At 46.8% G+C, this 24,799-nt stretch overlaps 1 protein-coding gene across 2 annotated transcripts; it reads right to left on the bottom strand.

Annotated features, from left to right (window-relative positions):
* Positions 1 to 2,889: 2,889 nt before the first annotated feature.
* RFC2 (replication factor C subunit 2) lies at positions 2,890 to 24,386 on the bottom strand. 2 transcript variants are annotated; one of them, XM_072640177.1, is made up of 11 exons: positions 24,166 to 24,386; positions 22,864 to 22,933; positions 21,326 to 21,367; positions 20,635 to 20,741; positions 18,852 to 18,953; positions 17,658 to 17,758; positions 6,686 to 6,843; positions 6,461 to 6,526; positions 4,369 to 4,449; positions 3,919 to 4,032; positions 2,890 to 3,236 (listed from the first exon to the last, which is right to left on the bottom strand). In XM_072640177.1, exons 1-11 carry the CDS (start codon positions 24,246 to 24,248, stop codon positions 3,126 to 3,128), a joined length of 1,035 nt encoding a protein of 344 aa, XP_072496278.1. In that variant the 5' UTR covers positions 24,249 to 24,386; the 3' UTR covers positions 2,890 to 3,125. The 2 variants fall into 2 exon arrangements, with proteins under 2 accessions (XP_072496278.1, XP_072496277.1); XM_072640176.1 differs by having other exon boundaries at positions 2,890 to 3,293; positions 24,166 to 24,383.
* Between the last annotated feature and the right edge of the window lie 413 nt (positions 24,387 to 24,799).

Here is a 24,799-nt window from a genome sequence, read left to right as displayed (position 1 = left end):
CTGTCGGGAGTGCCAGGAACTGCACCAGGCCCAGGGGCACCGTGGTTTCTTGGTGGGGCAGGTGGTCACAAACCATCAGAGGTCCAGGGAGAAGGCTGGCGCCAGAGCCAGTGGACTGCTGGTCCACTGCACTTTCCACCACTCCCTCCATGGCTCCTTTGGGGACTGGACAAAATTTCTTGAGCTAATTTTGAGGTGTCTTTCAGACTGGGGACTGGGCATAGGCCCTGTCACTTCTTGGAGGAACCATGAAATGAAACTAGAAAAGGTGTCCTTTGCCTCTCCTTTTCTTTGGCAAGAGGGGGTCAGGGGGCACCTAGAGCAGACTGGGCTGTGAGGGAGAAGCCCCTTCTTCTCAGGTTGGGCTCAGAGTAGGGTGAAGTTGGCTAGGCAGAAATGCTCAGCAGAATGTGCAGGCCACTGGACAAATCACAGGAACAAAAGCTGGAGTTGGCAGGGACCTTTTTAAAGGAGGCAAACAGTCCGATCCATTCATTTTATAGAAGGGGAAACTGAGGCACAGTGGGAAGGGTTTGAATTGGAAAAGCCACAACCAGGGACAAAAGATGCTGTGCTTTCATGTCCCCTCCTCCAAACTCAACCCTTACAATAAATGGTTTGAGTGCTAAGCAATAACTTCCTTTGTTTCACTGGGCACAGTCAGGCCTTCACCCTATTCATAAACAGATCTGTTACTCTAAGAATCCAGGATTCTGTGGGTGTGGGACCATCCCCTCCACTGACAGAGATCACCACCCTCTCCAGGCCCCAGTGCTCGGTGGCCAGCCCTTGGGGCATGATCTTCCTTGGACCACGGGCCCAATATCCATGGCTCTTCCAGCCAGATTGTGTTCCCCTGTCAGAGCCCACAGGAACCAGGGGCTCCTCCACCCCCTAGGAAGGCTTTGGGGGACTTCAGGGGAGGGGTGTAGGTGGGGAAGTGAGCTTATGTGTCAATGGATCCACAAGCCAGTGCTTGTATGTAAAATATGTAAATAAAAAATCCCACACAGCTATACAGCAGGCAGTAGTAAAAATACCCCTCTTTTACGGGTGAGCAAACTGAGGCTCAAAAAGATTGAATCGCTCCCCTTCTTGGGTCAGACAGATGGTAAATTAAAAGTGGTACCGAAGCCCAGGCCTGACGCGCTTCCCCACCCACAGACGGTACCCAGCCTGAAACAGCAGGAAGCCTGGCCTGGGGCTCCTGCCCAGCCAGGAGAGGACTGACACTTTTTAGTTCCAGTCTTCTTTCTCACAACTTCCCCTCATTGTCTTGTCAAAGGTGGATTAAGCAGCCCACACCAATCACCCCAAGTTCACTTGTGCTGGATGCCCAGGGGAGATTCACCCATCAGGTGGCGCTGGGCCATGTGGGGACTAACTCTCCCAGGAGAGGCTGGATCACCACTTGTCCTCGATGCCCAGGGGAGATTCACCCATCAGGTGGCGCGGGACCATGTGGGGACTAACTCTCCCAGGAGAGGCTGGATCATCACTTGTCCTCGATGCCCAGGGGAGATTCACCCATCAGGTGGCACTGGGCCATGTGGGGACTAACTCTCCCAGGAGAGGCTGGATCACCACTTGTCCCGGATGCCATGGTGAAGGCCTTTTGTGCAGGGGTTGGACCACACAGCTCGGGGCTCCTTTGGGCTCTGACCTGCCGTCACTCAGATGGGTAAGTAGAGGTGCTCTATCATCTTCTGGTCCCCGTTTTCTGGACTGAGCCCTGACCCTCTCAGGTGGGGAGGTGCCCTATAGTGCCCATCCGGAGTATGAAATAGCCACACATTCTGATGGGGGACAAAATGCTGAGGGAGGGGACATGGGAGAGGCTGAGTTTGAGAGGGGATGCCCCCAAATCCCCCACAATTTTCAGCTGTGCTTGTGGCCAGGGAGCATGGACACACCTCCAGCATCTTCCTCCAGTAACAAAGCTGAGGTCATCAGTCAGGATTAACCTCACACAGCAAGACACACCTAAGTAGGTCAGTGAGAACAGATGCTAATGAGCAATCTGACCTTTCTTTACACTAAACAAGGCTGAACCTGAAGGTTTTCTGCCCATAGCGTGATTACTTTTAGGTCACCAAAACCATAGAAAATGTCAACAATGGAGGGGACCTTTGAGAACAAATCCAATCCTGCATTTTATGGAAAAGGGCAGGGACTGACCCAGAGTCACACAGTAGGGCGGGGAGGGCTGGGACCCCTGGGACTCAAATCTCACCCCCCTCATCTTGTCCTTGCTTCTGAACTCAATTCAACAGGAAATATTTCTAAGCGCCTCCAAGGCAGTGATGGTCAGATCTTTACACAACAGAGCTTGAACTCACTGTTCTCAGGGGTCTGGTATTCCCCTGGATGGGGGAGTCTCTAGCAGTCCCTCCGCTGAAGACTGGTACTACTTCCTTACTGGAGAGGACAACCATTTCAGGCCGGTGCCCTTGTGGAAGGGCCCAGTCCTCAAAAAAGAAGCTGTATTGGCATTCAGACTTGGTTACAGGTGAAAAAAACATAGCATACGAAAAGCAAATGCTTTCTATGAAAGCGTAGAAAAAGAAATTATTTTCAAGTCAGAAGACTTGGCTTTGGGGTGATGCCCCTAAGAGCTGTGTGGCCCTAGCTAGGCTCCTCAGCCTCTCTGGGCCTCGAGAATGAGGAATAAGTTGGATATTCTCTCTGGACCCCCTCCAGCTCCCACATGCAGGGCCTTTTAGGCTGGCCTGGTACCTTCCACTGCACCAGTCCCTCTGGACTTTCTGAGGAACTGAGATGGAGAAGGGGAGGAATATCACTGGTCATGGTCTGTGGTTTGTGGAAGCAGGCAAGAGTGCGCAGAAGAGAGGTCTCCATTTAAGGAAAGCATTTCTAATGACAAGATGCTTCAAATTCTGGTATTTTATTTCCAACATTCTAACACAAGCAGGAAGAGGCCATGTGCTGGTCCAAGTTCAAGGTCCATATCCCTTTGGGGCAAACACTGTGACTCGTCTCCTGAACTATGTGCATGACTTAGGTCCTAAGCTAGTTCTTCCCAATCAGGGCCAGGGAGGACACGAGCCACCGAGGTGCCAGAGCCAAGGCAGCACTGGTCATGCGTGGATTTCCAGGCTCGCTCTCTAGCTGGCTGCGGGTGCCAGGGTCTTGTGGCAGAGCTTGGCGAGGAGGCCTGCCATCTGCAGTAGTGAGTTCACGCCATCCGCTATTTTCATATGTGTGTATCCAATCTCCTGAAAGACCCATCCCATTCCCGTCTGGTCAGCAGCAGCTCTCACTGGTTCTTTCTCCTAAAAGCAGTTGGGGGCTGAGCCCCTCCAAGCATGGCGGGGTACACTTGGCAGAGCTCAGCTTTGTTCCTAACATGATCCTGGCAGGTCCACAGAAGCCCAGTCAAGAGACCCCAGCCAAAACGGGGGTTCTTTAAGAGGAAGGGGCCCCCCCCACCCCAACCTCAAGCTCAGAGCTCCAGTCCAGGCCCTGGGTCACACAGAATCAGGGGAAGGTATCAGAGGCTGTGGCAGCCCCAAACTCTGAATCCCTTAATGATGAGACCAGTCATGGATACTAAGGATGGAAAAGGAAGTGAAACCACAGTCTAAATCTGTGTGGTTGTGTCTTGCTTCTCCTCTCTGCCTTGCCCAGAGAACTGTCCCTTACAACAAAGAACAAAAAGTAGGGGAAAGTTTGGCAAAAATAACCAAGATGGTGCACAAACTTTACAAAAGCAGGGCCTCTCCCCATATCCCCCCCGCCACACACACACATTTCAGAAGAACAGAAGGAGGAAGAGCTGCTTCTCCACCCCCTCCCCCCCCCAGGGTGGGGGTAGGGTCCCAGCAATTCTGTTCCTAGGCTTCTTTAACATCTCTACAATGAGACAGACACCTTGGATTTTGCTAGATTCCCACTGACCTTGATGAACTCCAGCTTCAGATACTCAGGCATCTGGAAGGTTTTACACACACGGAAAATGTTGCCAATGACGTCTTCTGGGGAATAACCGAGACGCCAGAGGTGGGCAAGGATCTGAGCAAAAAAGAGACATAGGCCGCTGGGGGCTTCTGGGAGGTGCCCATGCCCCTGTGGGCAGAGGGAGCCAAGCTGGGCTGTGGCTGGGCCAGGGCAGTTGAGTGCACCAGGTAGGCAATGACACAGAGTCCATCCCCATCCAGACAATCCCAACACTTTCTAGCCAAGGCCTTCTGGGCTCCCATCAATCACCTGCCCAAGTGCAGCCCTCAGCTAGCCAAGTCCTCTGGGATGTCTCTCATCACCCTCAGCCACAAACTGGTTTCCAGCCCCAGCTCCAGTGGATGTTTCTGGGGAGGGGGCAGCTAAGGGGAAACAGGGAGGGGGCCAAACCTTGTAGGCCTCATCGATGTTGGCGTTCACACAATGCTGCAGCATCTCCTTCACCAGGAGTGGGTGGGGCTCATCACAAACCTGCACCAGAAAGAAGCAGAGCAGGCCTGGGGGCTTCAGACACACCCCAGGCTAGGGTGGGCCCTGCACTAGCTCCCCAGGGGTCACCAATGCACCCATCTCTACTTCCCTTTTCATCTAATCCAGAGGCAAATACAGTCACTTGTAGATGGCCATGGAACACCAAGTGTTAACAGGTATCACCGAAAGAAGGGAGAAAGAGCTTGTTAAACATAATTGAGCATTTTTTGACCATAAGGAAGTCATAGGCTTGGGGCTCACAGCTCGAAAGCCGGAAGGACCCTCAAGGGTGGTCTAGAGTCATCTGCCCCATTTTACAGATGAGGAAACTGAGGCCCAGAGAGGTTAACTGACTTGCCCAAGGCCACACAGGTATGAAGCATGGGGGTGGGAGCCAACATTTATAAATGCTGTCTTACTGGGTCCTGACAAGCACCTTGTGGGGTGGGTGCCATCAATATCCCCATCTCAGAGACTGGGAAACTGAGGCCACAGAGGTTATCTGTGCTCCCCAAGGTCACCTGGGGGCAAACATCACGAGCAGGACTGAACAATAATGATTAAAATCACGACAATCTCAGCGCATTTACACGTCATTGTAAGTCTGTTTTCTTGTCTGATCCCCACAACCCTGTGATGTAGGTGCTGTTATTATTCCCATTTTACAGGTAAAGAAACTGAGGCAAACAGAGGTTAAGTGACTTGCTCAGGGTCTCATAATTAGTATCTGCAGCAAGATTTGAACCCAGGGCCTCTGCCTCCAAAGCAAGTGTGTGCTTCCCATTGGGCCATACCACTGCTACATCTTAAGCACAGGAACCCCTAGATTAAAACAAAATGTGCTAAGAGAGATGCCAAGGGAGTGCCTGTAGCACTAACAAGATGGGCACCTGTCCTGGCTCAGGGCATGACTCAAAGGACAGCTGTGGGGGATGACAGTGCTCCTGGGGACAGGGAGGGGAAGAGTATGACCCAGGGTCTGAGAAGGACTGGCAAGCGAGCAGAGTGACCCCCAAGAAAGCACACAGGGTGAGCAGCCCCTGGACAAGGGAGGCCTGGGCTGGGCAGAACTGAGCTGGCTGCTGTGGACGTGGAGCTGAGTTGGTTGGTGAGAATAGAGTGACTTACCGGCCCAGAGACATCCCCTGGTACAGCCCAGAGCCCCCAAGTCAGTCCCTGGCCAGCATCCAAGGGAGCAGGAGCTGCCTCATTGCCCTGGGACCCTTGCTCAGCCCACCCTCTATGTGCAGAGTGAGGAGAGTCCTGGTTGTGGGGCCAGACAGCCAGGCCTCAGACTGCCCACATAACCTCTGACCAATGGCTGTACCTTCCTGGACCTCAGTTTCCTCACCTGTCAAATAAAGGAGTCAGACTCGATAGGGTCTCAAGCTCCCTTCTGGTTCTGCTCCAGAAGCTTAAGGCTGAGGGCTAACCCAGCTTCACTTCCCCTGTGCCCTTGGGTCTAATAGCCCCAGAGCAGCCCCCATCCCTGCAAACTGTCAGGACAACATGGGTCGGTGAGAATCTCTGTCCCCTCCAAACTCCCCAGAGGATGCTCGTGCAGGACTCCTCAGCCTGACCAGGGCAGTCATCTGTCTGTCTCTCAGGCCTCCTGACAGACAGGGGGTCTACTCCTGGCCCTATAGGAGGGACCAAGATCCAGCCCACAAGCTATGAATGGTTTTTCAAGATTCATTTTGAAACACAGTACAGGTTTATTTAAAATATAAAACTCATTCTTAGCTGGGGCCAGTCTGGCCTCTCATCTGGCGCAGTGTCCTCAGTTTCCAGGAGAAAGCTGATCTCCCTGAGTGATGGTTTTCCCAGCCCCACAAGTCTGTGAGAGTCAAAGGGGGAGAGGAGAAGAGAATGGGTGGAAATGGGGCAAATTCTCCACACTTTCCTCATTCCGGAAGGGAAATGTGAGTGTGCTATTGGAATCTCCCACAGGACATATTCTGTGAAAGGCCCTGAGGAATGGGAGCCAAGCCAAAGGGAGAAGCTGTCTTACCTTGAATACATTCTCACTGTTAATGAAGCCAAAGCCAGAATAGGTGGACTGTAAGTTGTTCAGTGCCTGTGGGGGAAGGGAGAGGACCCCGCTGAGGTCATCTGAGATCAGTGCTCTCCACCGGGACCCTTCTCAAATTCAGGGCTCAAATGTGCTTCCCTCTGGGCCTGCTGCCAAATCCACCTGCAGACCCCCTCCCCCAGTCCAGCATCATCTCCCTCCTACCTGCCGCATGTCTCCCTGGGCTGTGAAGATGATGGCCTCCAGCCCATCATCCGTATACTCCACTTTCTCTTTCTCAATGACAGTCATCAACCTGGCCAGCACCTGGGCATCAGTCAGCTTTGTGTACCGAAGGACGGCACATCGGGACTGAATTGGCTCTAAGAGCGAAGGGAAGGGGACAGGGTGTTAGTGGGGGGCTGTGGCTCTGCCCCTTCCTCCTGTCCCTCCTGGGGCCCCAGCCCGGCAGCCCCGGCTCATCAGCGCTTGGGCAATGTCTACAGAATGAAGAAATGAATGAATGAAGAAGGCCACTTCACAAACACTAACCAATGGGAAAGGTCTACCCCAAAACAAATCTGGTTTCCTCTGGAAAAGGAAAAAAGAATGTGCTGGTCAAACTCAAATGTCTAAAAAATGAGCCCTCAGCTGATGGGCTGGACATGCCTGTGACCTCACCCCGGATGCCCCCAAGTCCACCCTGTACATTAGGGGTCTCTCCAGAACACCCTGCTTTGCAGGGCAATGACTCTACTGCTGGAGGCCTAGTCCTGAATCCCCTCCCAGCTCCACCACAGGATCTCCCTCTACCTTGCTCACAGGGGGACGGTGGCTGGAAGGACCCTTCCAGAGGCCTCCAGACAGCAGTAATCATTTGATCCTCACAACAACCCTGGGAAATAGATGCTAATATTAACCCCATTTCACAGATGAGGAAACTGAAGGAGACAGAGGTGAAGTGATTTGCCCAGGGTCACACAGCTAGTGAGTGTCTGAGGCAGAGGATCCCAAAGTGGTGATACCCTGCTGGGGGGTGCTGGAAGGATCCAGAGAGGCAGGAGTAGGCTTGGGTGAAATTGGGGGGGCACTGAATAAAAATAAGGGAGTGGTAGAAACATAAGGAAAGAAAATGTTTGAAAAACCATCCCTACAGTTTCACCTGTTGTATAACAGTTAAAGTCGTAGCGATTATATTATTTTCCAAAGAAACACACAAAATACAAGTTATAACCAATCAGTGGTCAAGTCCCCTGACAGGTCTTAATAAGCAAGTGTTGGCAGGTTTAAGCGTGTCACGCACTGTCAGGAAGTCCAGCATGCATCATCAGGAATATGTGCATAAAATGACTTGTTAACAATATTATATATTATATGGCTACATGATATTGCTTCATCAAAATTTAAATGCAGGAAAACCCCCCACAAATTTACAATAAATTATTAAATTTAAGATGTCATCTTTTTTTAAATTTACATTTTTTTTGAAATGACACAAATTTCAAAAAAACCATTAAAGGATTAAAGAAAGTACATTTTCAGAGGGGGCTTTGGGTAATTTTTTTTTTTTGAAAGGGGGGTGGTAGGCCAAATAAGTTTGGGAACCTCTGTTCTGAGGCCACATTTGAACACAGGTCTTCCTGACTCCAGCCAGGCTGCCGGATGCTCTGTGCACTATGGCACCCCTAGCAGTCTTCTCTGAGTCCATCACCTCTGTCAGGAGGTGGGCAGCAAGTCTGGTCACTATCTCCAGTCTTTCAAAGTTTCTGTATTTCTAACATTGTTGTTATTGTCTCAAATTCTCCTGGTTCTGCCCCCTTCACTCCCCATCGGTTCATCCAAGTCTGCCCAGGTTTCTCTGAAACCACCCCCTTCATCACTTCTTACAGCACAATAATATTCCATCGCAATCATATACAGCTTGTTCAGCCATTCCCCAACTGATGGGCATCCACTCAGTTTCCAGTTCTTTGCCTCCACAAAAAGTGCTGCTATATTTTTGTACAAATAGGTCTTTTCCACCCTTTTTTTTTTTAATTCTTTGGGCTACTGACCCAGTAATGGTATTGCTGGGTCAAAAGGTATGCTCAGTTGTATATCCCTTTGGATACAGTTCAACTGTTCTCCAGAATGGTTGGATCAGTTCACAACTCCACCAACACCCTCCAAAATTCATCATTTTCCTTTTCTGTCATATCAGCCAATATGATGGGAAGGAGGGGGTAGCTCAGTTGTTTCAATGTGCATTTTTCTAATTAGTGATTCAGATCATGTTTTCATACAGTGAGGGACAGCTTGGATTTCTTCCTTTGAAAAATGCCTGTTCATATCTTTTAACCCTTTATCAGCTGGGGAATGGCTTTTTTCTTGTAAATCTACATCAATTCCCTATACCTCAGAAATGGGACCTTATCAGAGAACTTACTGTAAAGATTTTTTCCCCCTCAGTTACCTGCTTCTCTTCTTGTTTTAGCTGAACTAGTTTTGTTTGTATAAAAAGATTTTTAAAACTTTTATGTATACAATTTTATTTTTATTTGCTTTTTAATTTTATGTATACAACATTATCCATTTTATCTCCTGTGAATCTATCTTCTGTTTGGTCATGAACTCTTCCTCTATCCCTGGATCTGACAGGTAACTTCTTTCATGATCTTCTAATTTGTTTATAATTTTTCACTAAATGTCTAAATCATGTACCCATTCAGAGCTTATCTTGGTATATGGTGTGGGATGTCGGTCTAGTTTCTGTCAGACTGACACTTTCTAGTTTTCCCCACAGTTTTTGTGACTAGTAAGTTCTCCAACAGATGAGAACTTTGGGTTTAACAAACAGTAGGCCATTGTGCTTGGTTTGCTTTTGTATACTGTGAACCTTAATCTGTTTCCCTAATCAATCGTTCTGAGTCATTACCAAATTGTTTTGATTACAATTTTGCAGTATAGTTTAAGATCTGATATTGTTAGATCCCCTTCTTTCCCACTTTTTTCCCCCATGATTTCCTTTGAGATTCTTAGCTTTTTCTGCCTCCATATAAACTTGTTTTCTAGTTCTGTAAAGTAATCCTTTGGTAGTTTGATTAATATGACACTGATTACATAAATTAAGGAGTATTGTCATTTTTCCTTCAAAGACTTGGCCTATGCTTATGCAATTACTATTTCTCTAATTATTTCTCTCTATTTACTTGTGAAAAAGGAGTTGTATAGCTGTATTCATACAGTTCCTACGTGCGTCTTGGCAAACAGACTCCCAAGTAATTAATACTTTCTATAATTATTTTAAATAGAATCCTTCCATTTCTCCCTGTTGGATGCCATTAGTAACATACAGAAGTGCTAGTAATTTATGTGACTTTATTTTCTATCCTGCAGCTCTGATGAGGCGGCTCATGATTTATTTCAATTATATTTTTACTTGACTTTCTAGGGTTCTCTAATTAAATCATTACAGCATCTGCAAAAAGTGGTCATTTTTGATTCTTTCTTGTCTAGGCTTATTCTTTCATTTTTTTTGTTTTATCATTAGAATTTCTAATGATAATAGCTCGAATTTCTATCACTAGTATTTTACTATGTATTATTACTGTATATAAAATTACTAACATAATAATAATGATGGATAGTGATAATGGACATCCTTGATTTACCCCTGATCTTACTGGAAAGGCCTATAGCTTACTTACATTACAGATAATGCTAGCTCTTGGTTTTAGATAAATACTACTTATATTAAGGAAGGATCCATTTCCTCTTAAGCTTTCTAGTGTTTTTAACTTTCTAGTAAAATAGGAATAGGTGTTATAGCATGTCAAAAGCTTTTTCTCTATCTATTGATATAATCACATACATTTTGTCTTCTTGTTAATAATATAGTCAATTATGTTGATAGCTTTCCTATTAATAAAGCAAGGAAATTAGGTGGTGCAGTGGATAGAGAGCCAGGCCTGTAGTCAGGAAGATGAGTTTTCCTGAGTTCAAACATGGTTTCAGACATTTAACTAGCTGTGTGACCCTGGGCCAGTCATTTAACTTTGTTTGCCTCAGTTTTCTCATCTATCAAATGAGCTGGAGAAGGAAATGGCAAACCCTCCAGTATCTCTGCCAAGAAAACCCCAAATAGGGTCATGGAGAGTTGGATATATTGAACAACAACAGTAATGAACCAACCCTGCTTTCTTGATATAAATCCAACCTGGTCACAGAGTATAATCTTTGTGATAAACTGCTAGAGTTTTCTTGCTAATATTTTATTTAAAATATTTGCACTAATATTCATTAAATAGTCTACAGTTTTCTTTTTCTGTTTTGACTCTCCCTGGTTTAGGTATTAAGACTATATTTGTGTCACAGAAAGATGAAATCTGATAGGATCTCTTCTTTTCCCATTTTTTCAAACAGCTTTTGTAGTACTGGAATTAAGAGTTCTTTAAATGTTTGATAAAATTCATTTATAAATCCATCCAGTCTTGAAATTTTTTCTTGGGGAGCTCATGTAGGGCTTGTTCAACTTCTGAGATAGGGTCTTCCCAGGTTTCTCTATTCCCCATTCCATTAGGATGGCCATTTTACCCCTGTGAATCTATCTTCACATACTTATTTACATGTTGTCTCCCCTAAGAGAATGTAAGAATGAGAAGAAATAGGAGAAAGAGAAATAAAAATTAAGGGAATAAATGGCTGACTACATGACAGGCAGCAGAAACTGCTAAGGAGGCAGGCAAGAGATGACAGTCCTGGCTTGGAAACATCATGGAGGCCCAAACAGGAACACATTTATCTAAGCATCTGGAGAAGCTCTCTCTTTGCCAAAAGTAAAGTAGCTGATAATTTTTTTTACTTGCTTTGATTATAATTTCATCCCTTAAAAGAGAAAAGGAAATGATATTCTGTCCTTTCTCCCAGATGGGGCCAAAGATGAAGAAGGAAGCTGTCATTCTCCATAAGGAGAAGCCAAGTCCCAGGCCTTCAAGGACAAGAAGACACAAAAAAGAATAAAATTCAAATGCAAGGCACCCCAGTACCATTGGAGAGGTACTTCCTAAGAGGAAAAGGCTTGATCTCCACATCACCATTACACTCCTGCCTAATCCTGATGCTGCTACGGAGAAAACCAGTGACAACTGCGCCCTGGTTTTCGTGGAAGGTGTCAAGGCCAGCAACCATCAGATCAAACAGGCTATAAGCAAGCTGTACAACACTGATGTGGCTGAAGTCACCCCACTGAAGCAGCCTGATGGAAAGACTTCCATGTCTGCCTCACTCCAGGCTTTGGATGCTGCCCACAGAATTGGGATCCCCTGAGCTGTAGCCCACTACCCTGTTTCGACATTACACAATAACATTTTCCACTAAAAAAAGGGGTAGGGAACTGGTTGTTGAGGAGACACAATGAACATTTTAAGGAGAGTACCATGCCACCTAGAATTTGTCATAGAAAAGCAAAGTCAGGCAGTCTTTATGGGCAATCTAAATTTGGGAAGTGAATTTCCAAAGAAATTCTAGAGGGGAAGGAAGCCTGAGAAGGATGGGAAATGCTCAAGAATGAAACTGGAAGTTGCCAACAGTGAGGAAGTTCCTTCCAGCGAGGAAGGAAAAGGGGGTGTCTGAAGATGTGGAAGGTGCTCACGGCGACTTGGCTCACATTTTTAAAAGTCAGGGATAAAAGTCTGAAGCACGGAAAGGTCATGGAGGATGAGCACAAGATAAGCATGTCGGCAAAAATACTGACCCAAGTACTGAGCTCAGGATGATCTGAATTTAGCAAATGATGATAAGAAAAAACAAAAAGGGCTTTAGATGAGTGTTGGGAGAAAGAAGAACAAGGACGGATGTTCAGGAGAAACAGATGATGGTAATGGAGGGAAGTGCAACAAGATTCCTCTCTCATGTGTTTTCTCAGCTATGAATGATCTCTAAGAACAGACAGAACAAAATCGGCTCACAGGGAGCTGATGCCCCAGAGGCACAAAGAGAAGGTCAGCAGGCGTCGAGCCTTCATGAGCTCGAAGGACCAGACCCAGGCGAATGATAGAGGATGGGAAAAAGCAGTGGTTACATCCCAAAGAGGTCACAGCCTGGGAAACATTCACAGCAGCAGTTTCTGTTGTAGCAAAAGAGTGGGGAAAGGGAAGGCTCCTATTAACGGGTGAGAGCAGTTATTTGAATGGGATGAAATACTATGGTCCCATAGTAATGATGAGAGAAACCCAGGAAGACCTGTATGCAGAATGAAGGGTGTAGGACCAGGAGAACCACGCATATAATAATGTGAAGGAAAACACCTCCCAAAGAAAGGATACAACCAATGCAATGAATCTTCACAACTCCAAAAGATGGATGATGAAGTACACTTCCCACCCCCTGACAGAGGGGAGGAGGACTACCAAGAGCCCGATGAGATACACATTTTCAGACATGGCAATCTGAAACTATTAGAGGAGAGACAGCCACATGGGGAGAGAGAATTTCCTGGTCCAAGAATTCCCCATATCAATCACAGGTCTGGTCCCTACTGCTACCTGTGTTATGGTTTATATTTGTCAAGTTTACAATTAAAGTAAAAAAGTAAATATTTTTCAAAAAAGAAAAAAGCAGGGAGAATACTCACTGAGCCAACATCGGTGACCTTGGAAGATACCAGAGAATCCCAGACATACAGCAGAACTTGAAATGGGCAGAGGTCATTATGGTTTAAAAAACAAAAAGGAAGAGTGGGGTCTGCCCACATTAGACCAGAGCGTGACTTTGACTCCTGGAGAACTTCTAAGCTGCCTTCGTCAAGGGCTGATTTGTGAGAAATGAGTGAAGGTTGAGCCACACCAGGTCAGGGACTCAAAAAGCTGACCCACCAAGGCTTTCAGGCCATCGTTGTGAACAAGATGAAGAGACACAGTTCAGTGAAAATGGCCTGTTGGGGGTCAAGAGCTAGCTGGCTTCAAGTATCTGGCTTATGAGTGGCTCTGCTCAGCCTGAAGGGTGGCCCAAGGACCAGTGGAAGAAAGCTGCAAGAGGCAGATTTCATCTCAATTTAAGGAAAACCCAACAACCAGAACTCTGGGGTGCCATGGAAGGTGGTGAGTTCTCCTTCACTTCAAATCTTCAAGCCCATGGTGAAGAACCACTTGCTGGGTAGGAAGCTAGGGGGAAACTTTTAGGTTCAGGTTGGACTAGATGTCTCTGAAGTCTCTTCCAAGCCTGGAATTCTGTAGTTCATTCTTTAATAAAGTTTTCCCCCATCACACCAGTCCCATCACTCCCCTCTGATCTTCTAGAGCAATTACTGCCTAAACCATTGACCCAGATTTCGATTTTCTGCTTGCTTGAGTCTGTAGTACTCATGGGAACTACAATCATCTGCCTTTCCCTCCCCCTCCCCTCATTTCCACAAATCAAATCAATGTTGTCACTATCATTGGAGTGAGTGCGTCAACCTATTCCCCTCCAGCCCTTTAACTTTCCAAACATCATTCTCTGGCCACTGGTCCCCCTACATGTATTGTCTCCTCCTATTACAGGAGGTACAAGAGGCTGGTCAAGTGGGTATGGGAACTGTATGATAAATAACTATATTGTCCTACTGAAATATTCTGAAAGTAGTAATATTAGTTTTTTTCTTTAGATTGTATATTAGAATGCCCAAAGGGCTACAAAAACATGCACACCCTTTGACCCAGCAATATTGCTTCTAGGACTGTATCCCCAAGAGGTCATAAAAATGGGAAAGGGTCCCACATGTACAAAAACATTTATAGCAGCACTCTTTGTGGTGGCCAAAAACTGGAAATCAACGGGATGCCCATCATATGGGGAATGGCTGAACAAGTTGGGGTATATGAATGTAATGGAATACTACTATGCTATATGAAATGATGAACAGGAAGACTTCAGAGAGGCCTGGAAAGACCTATACGATCTGATGCTGAGTGAAAGGTGCAGAACCAGGAGAACTCTGTACACAGCAACAACCACAGTGTGTGAGAGATTTTTCTGGTAGACTTGGAACTGCAAAGCAAGGACTTAAAAAAATCCCCAATGGTCTTTTAAGGCAAAATGCCTTCCACATCCAGAGAAAGAACTATGGAATTCAATTGCAGAATGCAGCAGATCTTTTTCTTTTGTATTACATTTTGGTTTGTTATATGATTTCTCTCATTCATTTTAATTCTTCTACACAACATGACTATAGTGAAAATGTATTTAATTGGAATGTATGTGTAGAACCTATATAAAACTGTATGCCGTCTCGGGGAGGGAAGGGGAAAAAATCTAAGTTATATGGTAATGATTGTAGAGCACTGAAAGTAAATAAAATTAATTTAAAAAAAATTGTGCATTGGAGAGAAAATTGTGAGGAAGGACAGGGTGAGAAAAAGATGGAGTGTTCTAGCCCATCTGAAAAACATTCAAGAGAATACTGAAGGAATAATTCTTACTGTTCAAAGCCAAATGAACAAGGACACAAAAGGACATAAAATTCTCTTCATTTTGAGCTCAAAAAACAGTCAAGGCCAGTGAACCAGCGAAAGACAAGCTCTCCTCATTAATCAGAAACTCCAGCCTGACTTCCAGCCCCTCAAGCTACAGAATCCCTCAGGAGCACATCCCAGTCCTCCTGAACTGGCTCCCAAGCAGATGACTCCTCTCGTAACAATCTATGTCCACGGATCAGGATTCTCCTCCTGTTCTGAACTGGAGCCAAAGCCAGAAACAAACCAGATACAGAGCAGAACATCTGGGCATCTCTTGGAAATTGTCCCAGGAATGACATGGGATATAATCAAATATCACAATAACGTATTTGGCAGCGTTCTCCTAAACATTTAACTGTTGAGACTAAAAAACGGTTATATACCGAATCCAGTTTTCTTTATGAAAAACTAATTCACCTTCTTATGTGCACAGTAAATTCTAGCACGTGCCCAAGGGGAACAGGGAGCCCCACCCTACTGAACTGCACTGCTTGGTTGTGGGCCCACACGTCTCTGACGAAGTGCTTTACTTCAGGCTTGCTTAGTCAATCAATAATTAATGAACATTTATCACATGCTGGGGCACTATGCTAAACACTGCATAGTAAAAAGAGGCAAAAGACGGTCCCTGCCTTCCAGGAGCTTACAATTAAATATGGCAGCCTACATGTAAACACTATGTGTGTATCACATTACACACAGGGTAAAGAGGAAATCATTAATCAAGGGAAAGCACTAGAATTAAGAGGGGCTGGGAAGGCTTCCTGGAGAAGGGGGGATTTTAGGTGGGATTTAAAGGAAGCCAGAGAGGTCAGGGGTCGGAGCAGAGGAGGGAGAGTGTTCCTGGCATGGCAGACAGCCTGAGAGAATGTCCAAAACTGAGAGATGGAGGCTCTTGTCTGTGGGATGGCCAGGGTCATTGGAACAAAGTGTGCATGTTGGGGAAGAAGATGGAAGAAGACTGGAAAGGCAGCAGGGGGCTAGAGCTGCACCTGGGGTGGTGAGGGGGCTCGGACCGCCAAAAACAAAAAATTCTTCAATTTATTCATTCACTCATTAGTCTACATGGTTATTTCTCTTCACAAAGGCCTGCTCACCCAATTATTTATCCTCTGGGAATGAAAGTCACAAAGGGTAATAGAATCTGCCTTGCCGGCTTTAGAGCAGCCCACAGTCCCAGACTGAGCTCCCTCTGGTGTAGTGGTCAGGGAACTGAGCTTGAAATTAGGAAGTCCTGGGTTAGGCTCCTGCCTCAGACATTAACTAGCTGTGTAACCTTGGACGGGTCACTTTACCCCCTCTCAATCTCGGTTTAGCTCACGTGTAAATGGGGATGTCTACAGCGCCTACTTGCCAGGGAGTTGTGAAGGTTCAACTGGATGACCCATGGAAAGCATTTCGCCAATACTAAGCACTCTATAAGCCTCCAGCTCTTACTTATACTACTGTTATAATGATGATGATGATGCCATCGTGTCTGCAGCCTGGCACGTGCCCCAGCTGGATGTGTCTGCTTCTTCCCCTGGCTAGATGGCCAGTCTGTGCCTTTCCATCTGGGTATCACCACCCACCCTGAGCATGATGCCTGGCACACGACAGACACTGAATGAGCATTTGTTGGACAAAAACGTGAAGGTGTGAAGTCACCAACAGCACGGTGCTGCTGACACCGAGCGTGTTTCTGTGCTTACAACTGGCAGCAGCAACGGGGAGAAGACTCAGTGAGCCTCTGAACCCAGGGGACATCTGAAGTGTACAAGGAGATCTCTGCACCAGCCAAGTATAATGCAGCGACTTTATGTTCTAAACTCAAGGGACCCACGGATTCCCACCAAGAAAGTGGCCCTACCATGGCGGTCACGGCTAATGCCCAGACTAAAATGACCGTTTCAGAAATAACGTCTGCAGCAATCTGGTGGTGAAGCCATCCCAATAAAACCTCAAATTTCCTCAAACCTCTGCACTTAATTATACTCTTTTAGAGAGCAAGATACATAGTACCAGCATAATGCCAGGCTACTGGAAAGCCTGATATTTTTGGCAAAGTCAAATCTTTTGCATTAGTTTCTAGTTTCAAAAGATCAATGAGTAGCTAATGCACCACCATGAGGCACTGTGCCTGGGGGGCAGGAGGGAGGGCACAAGCACACGGCAGGCTCCCCACAAGGGGGGCTTCCCGTCCAGCAAGGGCCCTAGATGCACACACACACCATGCTAACAAGAGGAGGTGAATACATGAAATGCCAAATGCAGGCAGCATATGCCAGAGAAGCTGGGGAGGCAGGGAGATGCCTGTGGCTGAGGTGGAATTAAAGGTTCACAGATAGGAGTGGAGGGAGATGGGAATGAGACAGGGGGCAAGAAGGATGAAGACATTCTAAGGAGGAAGGAACAAAGGAGCAAAGCTACAAAAGCACAAATGGGTTGAGAGAGAGGAGGACCCTAAGAGAAAGGATCTCTAGGAGGACAGAGAGGAATTGGAGTACAGTGGATAAAAAGCCCTGGGCTGAGGAGTCAGGAAGACCTGGGTTCAAATCCTACTTCAGACCCTTACTAGCCATGTGACCCTTCATTCCTCTGGGGCTCAATTTCCTCACATATCAGTGGTAGGTGTGGGATGGAAGTGGGGGTGGTTCTCAGCACCAGTCAGCCCTTCCAGCTCTCCATCTAAGCCTGAGGCAGCAGTGGGCAGAAGCAGGAAGCTGGGCTCCACAGCCTGTCCTTACCTATAATTTTGTCTGAGGCATTACACGCAAGGGCAAAGCGGGTTGTCTTGGAGTAGATTTCCATCGTCCTCCTCAGAGCTTGCTGGGCTCCGTCAGTCATGCTAGGAGGGAGAAAATGCTCAGTGGGTCCTCCAGCACTGGGAACAAAGGGGCAATGGCTCCTGCACCCCTTCCCAAGCTGGGGCTGCACCTCCTTCAGGGGGCCATGTGACCCCAAGCAGAGGACTTGAGTTCTTGGGCAAACACAAGGCCTGTCACGCCCCTCCACCCCAGTTTCTTCATCTGTACACTGTAGGAGCTGGACTCGATGATCTCCAAGGTCGTTCCAGCACTAAATCTGTGACTTACGGCCCTGGGTCCCTTCCCACCCCTTCCCTTGGCTTGTTTCCTCTATGGTCCATTGCAGGGGCTGGATGACATGCCTCCCCTGTAGCTGAGTCAGAGGAATGAGTCCACCTCCTCAGACACTGACACAATGTTACATGGGAAGAGAACAAGGAAGCTGGGCCTCCTTGGAAACAGTCTGGTGAAGCCCCCAGTCCCCTTCGCAGCAGGATGTTTGCTGCCTACACCAGTTACTGAAAGAAATGCTACATTTCCACTGCAGGTTAATAAAGATACCATGTTTTTCCCCATCCGAGTTCCAGGATCCTCACCCCCAGACTCCTGGCTCAGAAGCCCTGGTCTAAAGTCTTCTAGAGTGACCCCATGAGGATCACTCCCACATGACCAGTTATGTCAGGCACCATTACATTCCCAGTCATTCCTTAGTCCTTCCTGGCTCCTCCAAGAAATACAACGCCAGAGGATGTCTACCGGAGGCCTGGCCATGCAATGGGGGCTGCCCATTGTTCCCACAAAAACTTGGGGCCATCCAGCAGGTAGCCAACGCGCTCACCCATGAGCTGCACTTCCATGTGAAGCCTCACTCAATTTCATCAGCCAAGGAGGCCGGCACACTCACACAAACCCACAAAAGTATTCATGAGTCATCTAACAAATGGTTGCTCCATCAACCAAAAACAAGGGTGAAGGCCCAGGTTCTGCTAAATAGATTTCCAAAGACATGGGAAACAAATTCCCCCAAGAGGGCCCATCTCCACCCCCCATTTTAGCGACACCCTGGAAGTCTCAGCGACTGAGGCCAAACACCATCCTATGCATGGCTTCTGGCAGGAAACCCAACCATCTCACCTGTCTGCCTCGTCAAGGATAATGATCTTGTGCCGGCCTTTGGGGAGGGTGACCTTCTGCTGGGCAAACATCTTGATCTTATTCCTCACAACATCAATGCCCCTGAAATGACAAAGCCAAACCATGCAGTCCTTCCTGAGGCAAACAGACCGATGGCCGGCAAGCCTCGATCCTATCAGGAGCAGCAATGAATGACCTGCCAGGAAAACCCCTCACAAAGTGCTCCCTCTGCTGAACCTCCTGAGATTGGTCTGATGGCCATCTTCAGGCTGAGGAAACTGAGACTAGGCAGCAGCAAAGCTAACACACTTGACTCAGGGCCTCCAAAGCCCACATTCTCATCATGACAGCTCCTCCTTCAGTGTCTCAAAGGAGGTTCTCCGTAACCAACAAAGGACCTACAAGCAAAGGATTTCATTCAGGTACTTTCTATAAAGGGGCCATTTTCATCTGTGATACCAAATAATAAGGACTTGCCTCAAATCCAAATTCTGAGAGAAGGCAGGACCTCTTTCCAGTTAGTGACGAAGACGCCCTTCTCTCTACAGGCCTGTTTCCTCATCAGTAAAGTAAAGGAGCAGCGGTTGGATACACTGGGAGTTCTTAACATGGCCTCCAGGAACTTGTTTTTATAATTTTTTTGACCACTATTTCAATATAATTGGTTTCCTTTGTAATCCTATGGATTTGATGTATTTAAAACCGTGACTGAGAAGGGGTCCACAGGTTTTAGCAGACATTGCCAAAGATGGTCAGGACTCCCTGTCTTGGGTGACCACTGGGTCCATCTAGCTCCAAATGCCATGATTCCTCATGAGGGAACTTACGAAACATGTATACTGTGTAGAGTGTATATACTGACTTTGTGCAGGAGGGGATGAGGGGCAGCTCTTGGAGGGGTGGGAGGGTGAGGGGAAAAATAAGGTAACAAGGATAGGGTAAAAGAGAGGCTAAGAAAGAAAATAGAAAGTAGAAGTAAGATGGGAGGGAAATCCACAAATACTAATTATAACTCTGAATATGAATGGTAAGTTTATAGCAGCTCTTATAGCAAAGAACTGGAAATCACAGGGATCCCCATCAATTGGGGCATGGCTGAATGAGTGGTGATGGAATTTTGCTGTTCTGTAAAATCAGCCCAACACTCTTAGAAAAATATGGAAAGACTTGCACGAAAAGAAGAGCGAAGTGAGCGAAACACTGTATACAGTAATAACAATGTTGTTGGAAGAATGACTCCGAAAGAATAAGTCATCTTGACTATTACAAATACACAAATTTAAAATAAAGGACATATGAAAAGAGATGCTGTCTGCACCCAAGAAAGAACTGATAGAGAGAAGCATGTATAGAATGATTTTACATATACACACCCATCTGTGTCTAACAGCAGTTATCTCCAGGGCAGGAGAGGGGGAGGAGGGAAGAAAAAAAGGAAAAAAGAACAAGAAATGTATATGATAATTTTGCATATTTAGAAGAAAAGCAAGTTGAACACAGCAGATTTGCAGTTTCACATGCAATTATCTTTTCTATTGTACTGTGTTAGGGAAATACTTATTTTGTTCTGTGAACTGCAAACAAAAGAAATTTGTAATAAAAAAATAGATAGTCTGGGTTCCATTGGCCCACATTTTACAGGTCTTTACTTTTACTAATTCCTACAAACTAGGGGGCAACCACAAAATGGGGGTGAACAAATAAGCAATGTTTTATATCTAAGGAACAAAGTCACACACGCACCAGGGCCAGCTCTTGGCTCCACCGAGGGACCAGGACTCACCTGTCGTTGGAGGCATTCAGCTCCAGAACAGCATCTTTCAGGGACGGGCCCAGCAAGGCCCTTGCCAAGCACAGAATGCTGGTCGTTTTACCCGTTCCTGGGGGACCCTAGAAACAGACTCTTCTGTAAATGCTTCAAGGCATCAGAAGGGACCCTGTCCCTCCCTCCCACCTCAAAGGTCGCTTACATGCCCACTGGATGTTCCAGGTCATGACCCATTGAGGGGACTCCAGGTGACCCTAGTTAGGAAGTATTGTAGGGCATCCCCACCCCATTTTCCAGATAAAGAAACTGAGGTTCAGGGCAGTGACATGCTTCACCCCATCCTGCCCCTGTCCCTGAGTGGTCAGGTCAGAGTGAGAACCCAGGGGCTTTTTCTACTCTCCCATCATTCTGGCTTCCCTCCAGGCTCAGCTCCAATCCCACTTTCTGCCAGAATCTCCCAGGCTCCCCACCCTCCAGCTGCCAGAGTTCCTCTCGGGGATCACATTCTCTCCATAGTTACCCCGGCCCATGTTGTCTCACCCACCAGAACCTAAGTCCCCTGAAGACAGCCCCAAAATATGCCTTCTTTGTATCCCCACGGCTTAGCAAGTACACAGCAAATGTTTAATAAATGCCCATGGACTCACATGGGGCTTTCTTGGTTTCATTTAAAGGAAAATGAAGAGGCACAAGAGTAAGTACTTACGGAAATGATAATATTGGGCACATTCCCTTCTCTTGCAAAGACCTATAAGAAAAATACAGAATTAACCTGGTTAGGACACAGACTCCCAAAGGTCAGGGCCTGAGTCCCTTCTACCCACCCTATCTGCCCCAGGACCATATCAGCACCAAGTAGGTGGTTTAATAAATGCTCAGGGGTGGGGGGAGACTCATTTCCCACCAAACAGCAACAGAAGTAAGAAAAAGGTATGAAATCTAGAAAAATTCAAAGAAAAGGAGAATTTTCTAAAAAATGCCTTCAGTAGCAAAGGCCTTCACGCAGGGGAACATCAGTGCACTCTGGGCCAGACACCAAACAAGGGGTAGAGGCAGTCACAGACCAGAAGAGAGATCTCTCTGATTACAAGAAACTGAAAAGCTTCTGCATAGACAACATCAATGCACCTAAGATAAAAAGGGAAGCAGGGGATTGGGAAAAAATCTTATAGAAGACAAATCAACAATTATTTATGCATATATGTTAAAAAAAAAAACCCAAAATCTATTAGGAAAAATCCATTATTTTTAAATAATATCTATTATTTTAAGCATAAAAATCTATTAGTAAAAATAAATGTTGACTTGATCTGTGTCTATGGATCCCCAGCACCTAAGTACAGTACTTGGCACTGTAAAGTTCCTGTGGCAAAGAATCAGAAATCAAGGGGATGCCCATCAACTGGGGAATGGTTGAACAAGTTGTAGTATATGATTACGATGGGATACAACTGTGCTATAAGAAACGATGAGCAGGAGGATTTCGGAAAAACCTGGAGAAACTTACATGAATTGATGAAAGGGGAAGTGAGCAGAACCAAGAGAACATTGTATACAGTAATAGCAACATTGTATCAACTGTGAATGACTTAGCTATTCTCAGCAATGCAATGATCCAAGACAATTCTGAAGGACTCATGATAAAAAATGCCATCCACCTCCAAAGAAAGAACTGAACACAAACGGAATCAACGTTTTCTTTACTTTCTTTTTCTTTTGTCTATGTTTTCTTTCACAACATGGATAACATGCAAATAGGTTTCACATGATTGTACATATATAACCTATCAATTAATTTTCTTCTCAATGAGGGGTGGAAGGGAAGGAGGGAGGGAGAGAATTGTGAACTTAAAAAAATTTTTTTAAATGAATGTTAAAAATTGTACATGTAATTGAGGAAAAAATAAAATATTAAATTTTTAAAAAGCCCCTGGATTGGCTGATTGATGACAGCAATGGTGTCTTTAAAGAGAATGTGAAGAGTGCAAAGGGATCTCAGAGCTTATCTTGTCCCATTTCTCAAACAGGAATCTCCCTGAAAGAGTTCTGTGGGTCTGAATGCCCACATATGAGGGGGACCCCAGACATCCTGAGGCTGTGGCTTCCTGACTTCTGCCCAGGGAACCCTCTGGAGGAGAGCACTCTTATAACAAGCTTGGCCAACACCTGAGGACCACCAACTCCCCCTGCCCACCCCTTGGCCCCTTCCAGGAGGTCAAGGTCTGCCAGCCTCATGGGCCTCACCTCCAGGCGGCTCACAGTATCTTCATTACCCACAATTTCATTCAGTTTCATCGGCCGGTATTTTTCAACCCTGTTCAAAAGTTTAAAAAAAAGACCCATTTAAAATCATTGCACGTTATCATGTTCCCATCATGGACTCATATGTCTGGAGCCAGAAGGAAGGCACCCCGAGGTCATCTGTTCAACTCCCCCATTTTACAGATGAGGAAACTGAGGTCCAAAGCACAGAGTTTTTTGGAATAGAATTTGAAGTCTGACATCTTTACCTGTAACGTGGGGGTAATAACAGCACCTCAGGCACTTCCTAGCTGTGGGAGCCAGGGCAAATCACTTCACCTTTGGCTCAGTGTCCTCATTTGTAAAATGGGGATAATAGTACCTACCTCCCACTATCATTGTGAGAATACAATTGTAAAGTGCTTATTACAGTTCCTGGCACATAGTAGGCATTAACTATTAATAACTATTATATATAATATATAACAGAACTGTAATAACAATTATTAATAAGTATTAACATTAGGTGTTAACTATGAATACGGATTTATTAAATGCCTACCACGTGCTAGGTACTGTGCTAAGCTCTGTGGATACAAAAACAGGCGGAAGACAGTCCCTGCCCTTAAGGAGTTTACAATCCAACGCAGAAACACCATGCAAACAGATGCATACAAAGTTATATGCAGGATAAATAGAACATGAAGTTTTAGGGGGCAAACAGATCCATCCTCACTAGCTGGAAAACCTTGGCAAGTCTCTTTCCCTCTGGGCCTCAGTTTCCTCCCCTGTAAAAAGGTCTGGATGGCCTCTGAAGTCCCTTCTAGCTCTAGTAGCTCTAAGGGCAGTCTGAGGCCATATGCCCCCTCACCCCTACTCCTGCCCTTGACCCCTCCCCGCACACCCCCTGCCTCCCATCCACCTTGGTCCTTCCTACAGAGCTGCATCCACGGCCCTCCATTTCCCATCTCCAAGTCTTTGCCTAGGCCGTGCCCCCTGCCTGGAATGCTGTCCTCCTCACCCCACCCGTAGAATCTCCACGTTGCTCCAGGGCTGCCTCCCACAATTAGTCTTTCAGGACTGCCCCCCGCTTTTTCTTGTCTTCTTGAACATTCCGTACAAGAGCACGGGGTTCAGGGGGAGTCCCCCGCGGACGGGGGTTGCTGCACCCCTGCTGTGCAAGCAGAAGGTACTTAATCAATGCGTGTTTGCTGACTGACTGATGGATGTTCACCCCCTCTCCCCTGACCCATCCCCACCCCCACCCCACCCCCGGCCCCGGCCCCAGCCCAGGCCCTCGCTCACCAGGGCAGCTCGTAGTGAGTCCCAGGGGCCTTGCCAGGAGCCGAGCTCGGGGCCGGGGTAGCTCCATTCTCCTCCACCTCCATTATCACTGAAGCCCCTTCCCGCCACCGGCAGGCCGACGTGATGACGCCACCAGACGTGGCCCGCCCCCTCAGAAGCCGGAGCGTGCGCGCCCAAGGCGTAGGCCACGCCCCCTCTTACGCCTGCGCAATGAGAACAGCGGAAGAAGGGGGCGGGGGCAGGAAGTGGGAGGAAACAGAAGGGAGGGGGAAGGGAGAGGAGGGGAAAGGGAGGGAATTGACAAAGATGATTCTAAGGGAGACGTATGTTTGTGCCTGTGTGTGTGCTTGTGTGTCTGTCGGTGTGTGTGCCTGTGTGTCTGTCTGTCTATGTGTGTGCTTGTGTGTCTGTCTGTCTGTGTGTCTGTCTGTCTGTCTGTGTGTGTGCCTGTGTGTCTGTCTGTCTATGTGTGTGCTTGTGTCTGTCTGTCTATGTGTGTGCTTGTGTGTCTGTCTGTCTGTGTGTGTGCCTGTGTGTGTCTTTCTGTCTGTGTGTGTGCCTGTGTGTTTGCGTGTCTGTGTGTGTGCCTGTGTGTGTCTTTCTGTCTGTGTGTGTGCCTGTGTGTTTGCGTGTC

Source organism: Notamacropus eugenii, chromosome 2, assembly GCF_028372415.1.
Source record: "Notamacropus eugenii isolate mMacEug1 chromosome 2, mMacEug1.pri_v2, whole genome shotgun sequence".
Lineage (NCBI taxonomy): Eukaryota > Metazoa > Chordata > Mammalia > Diprotodontia > Macropodidae > Notamacropus > Notamacropus eugenii.
This window is presented reverse-complemented; position numbering and strand designations above follow the sequence as displayed.

Bases quoted from the DNA above. Each gene is read 5' to 3' on its own strand.
- RFC2 (XM_072640176.1), bottom strand. From the start codon at position 24,248: ATGGAGGTGGAGGAGAATGGAGCTACCCCGGCCCCGAGCTCGGCTCCT. The intron at 17,759-18,851 runs GTGAGATGGTTG...TCTCCCTCCTAG, and splicing joins ATCCTTGACGAGGCAGACAG to CATGACTGACGGAGCCCAGC. The intron at 4,450-6,460 runs GTAAGACAGCTT...TTTCTGGTGCAG, and splicing joins ACAGTGAGAATGTATTCAAG to GTTTGTGATGAGCCCCACCC.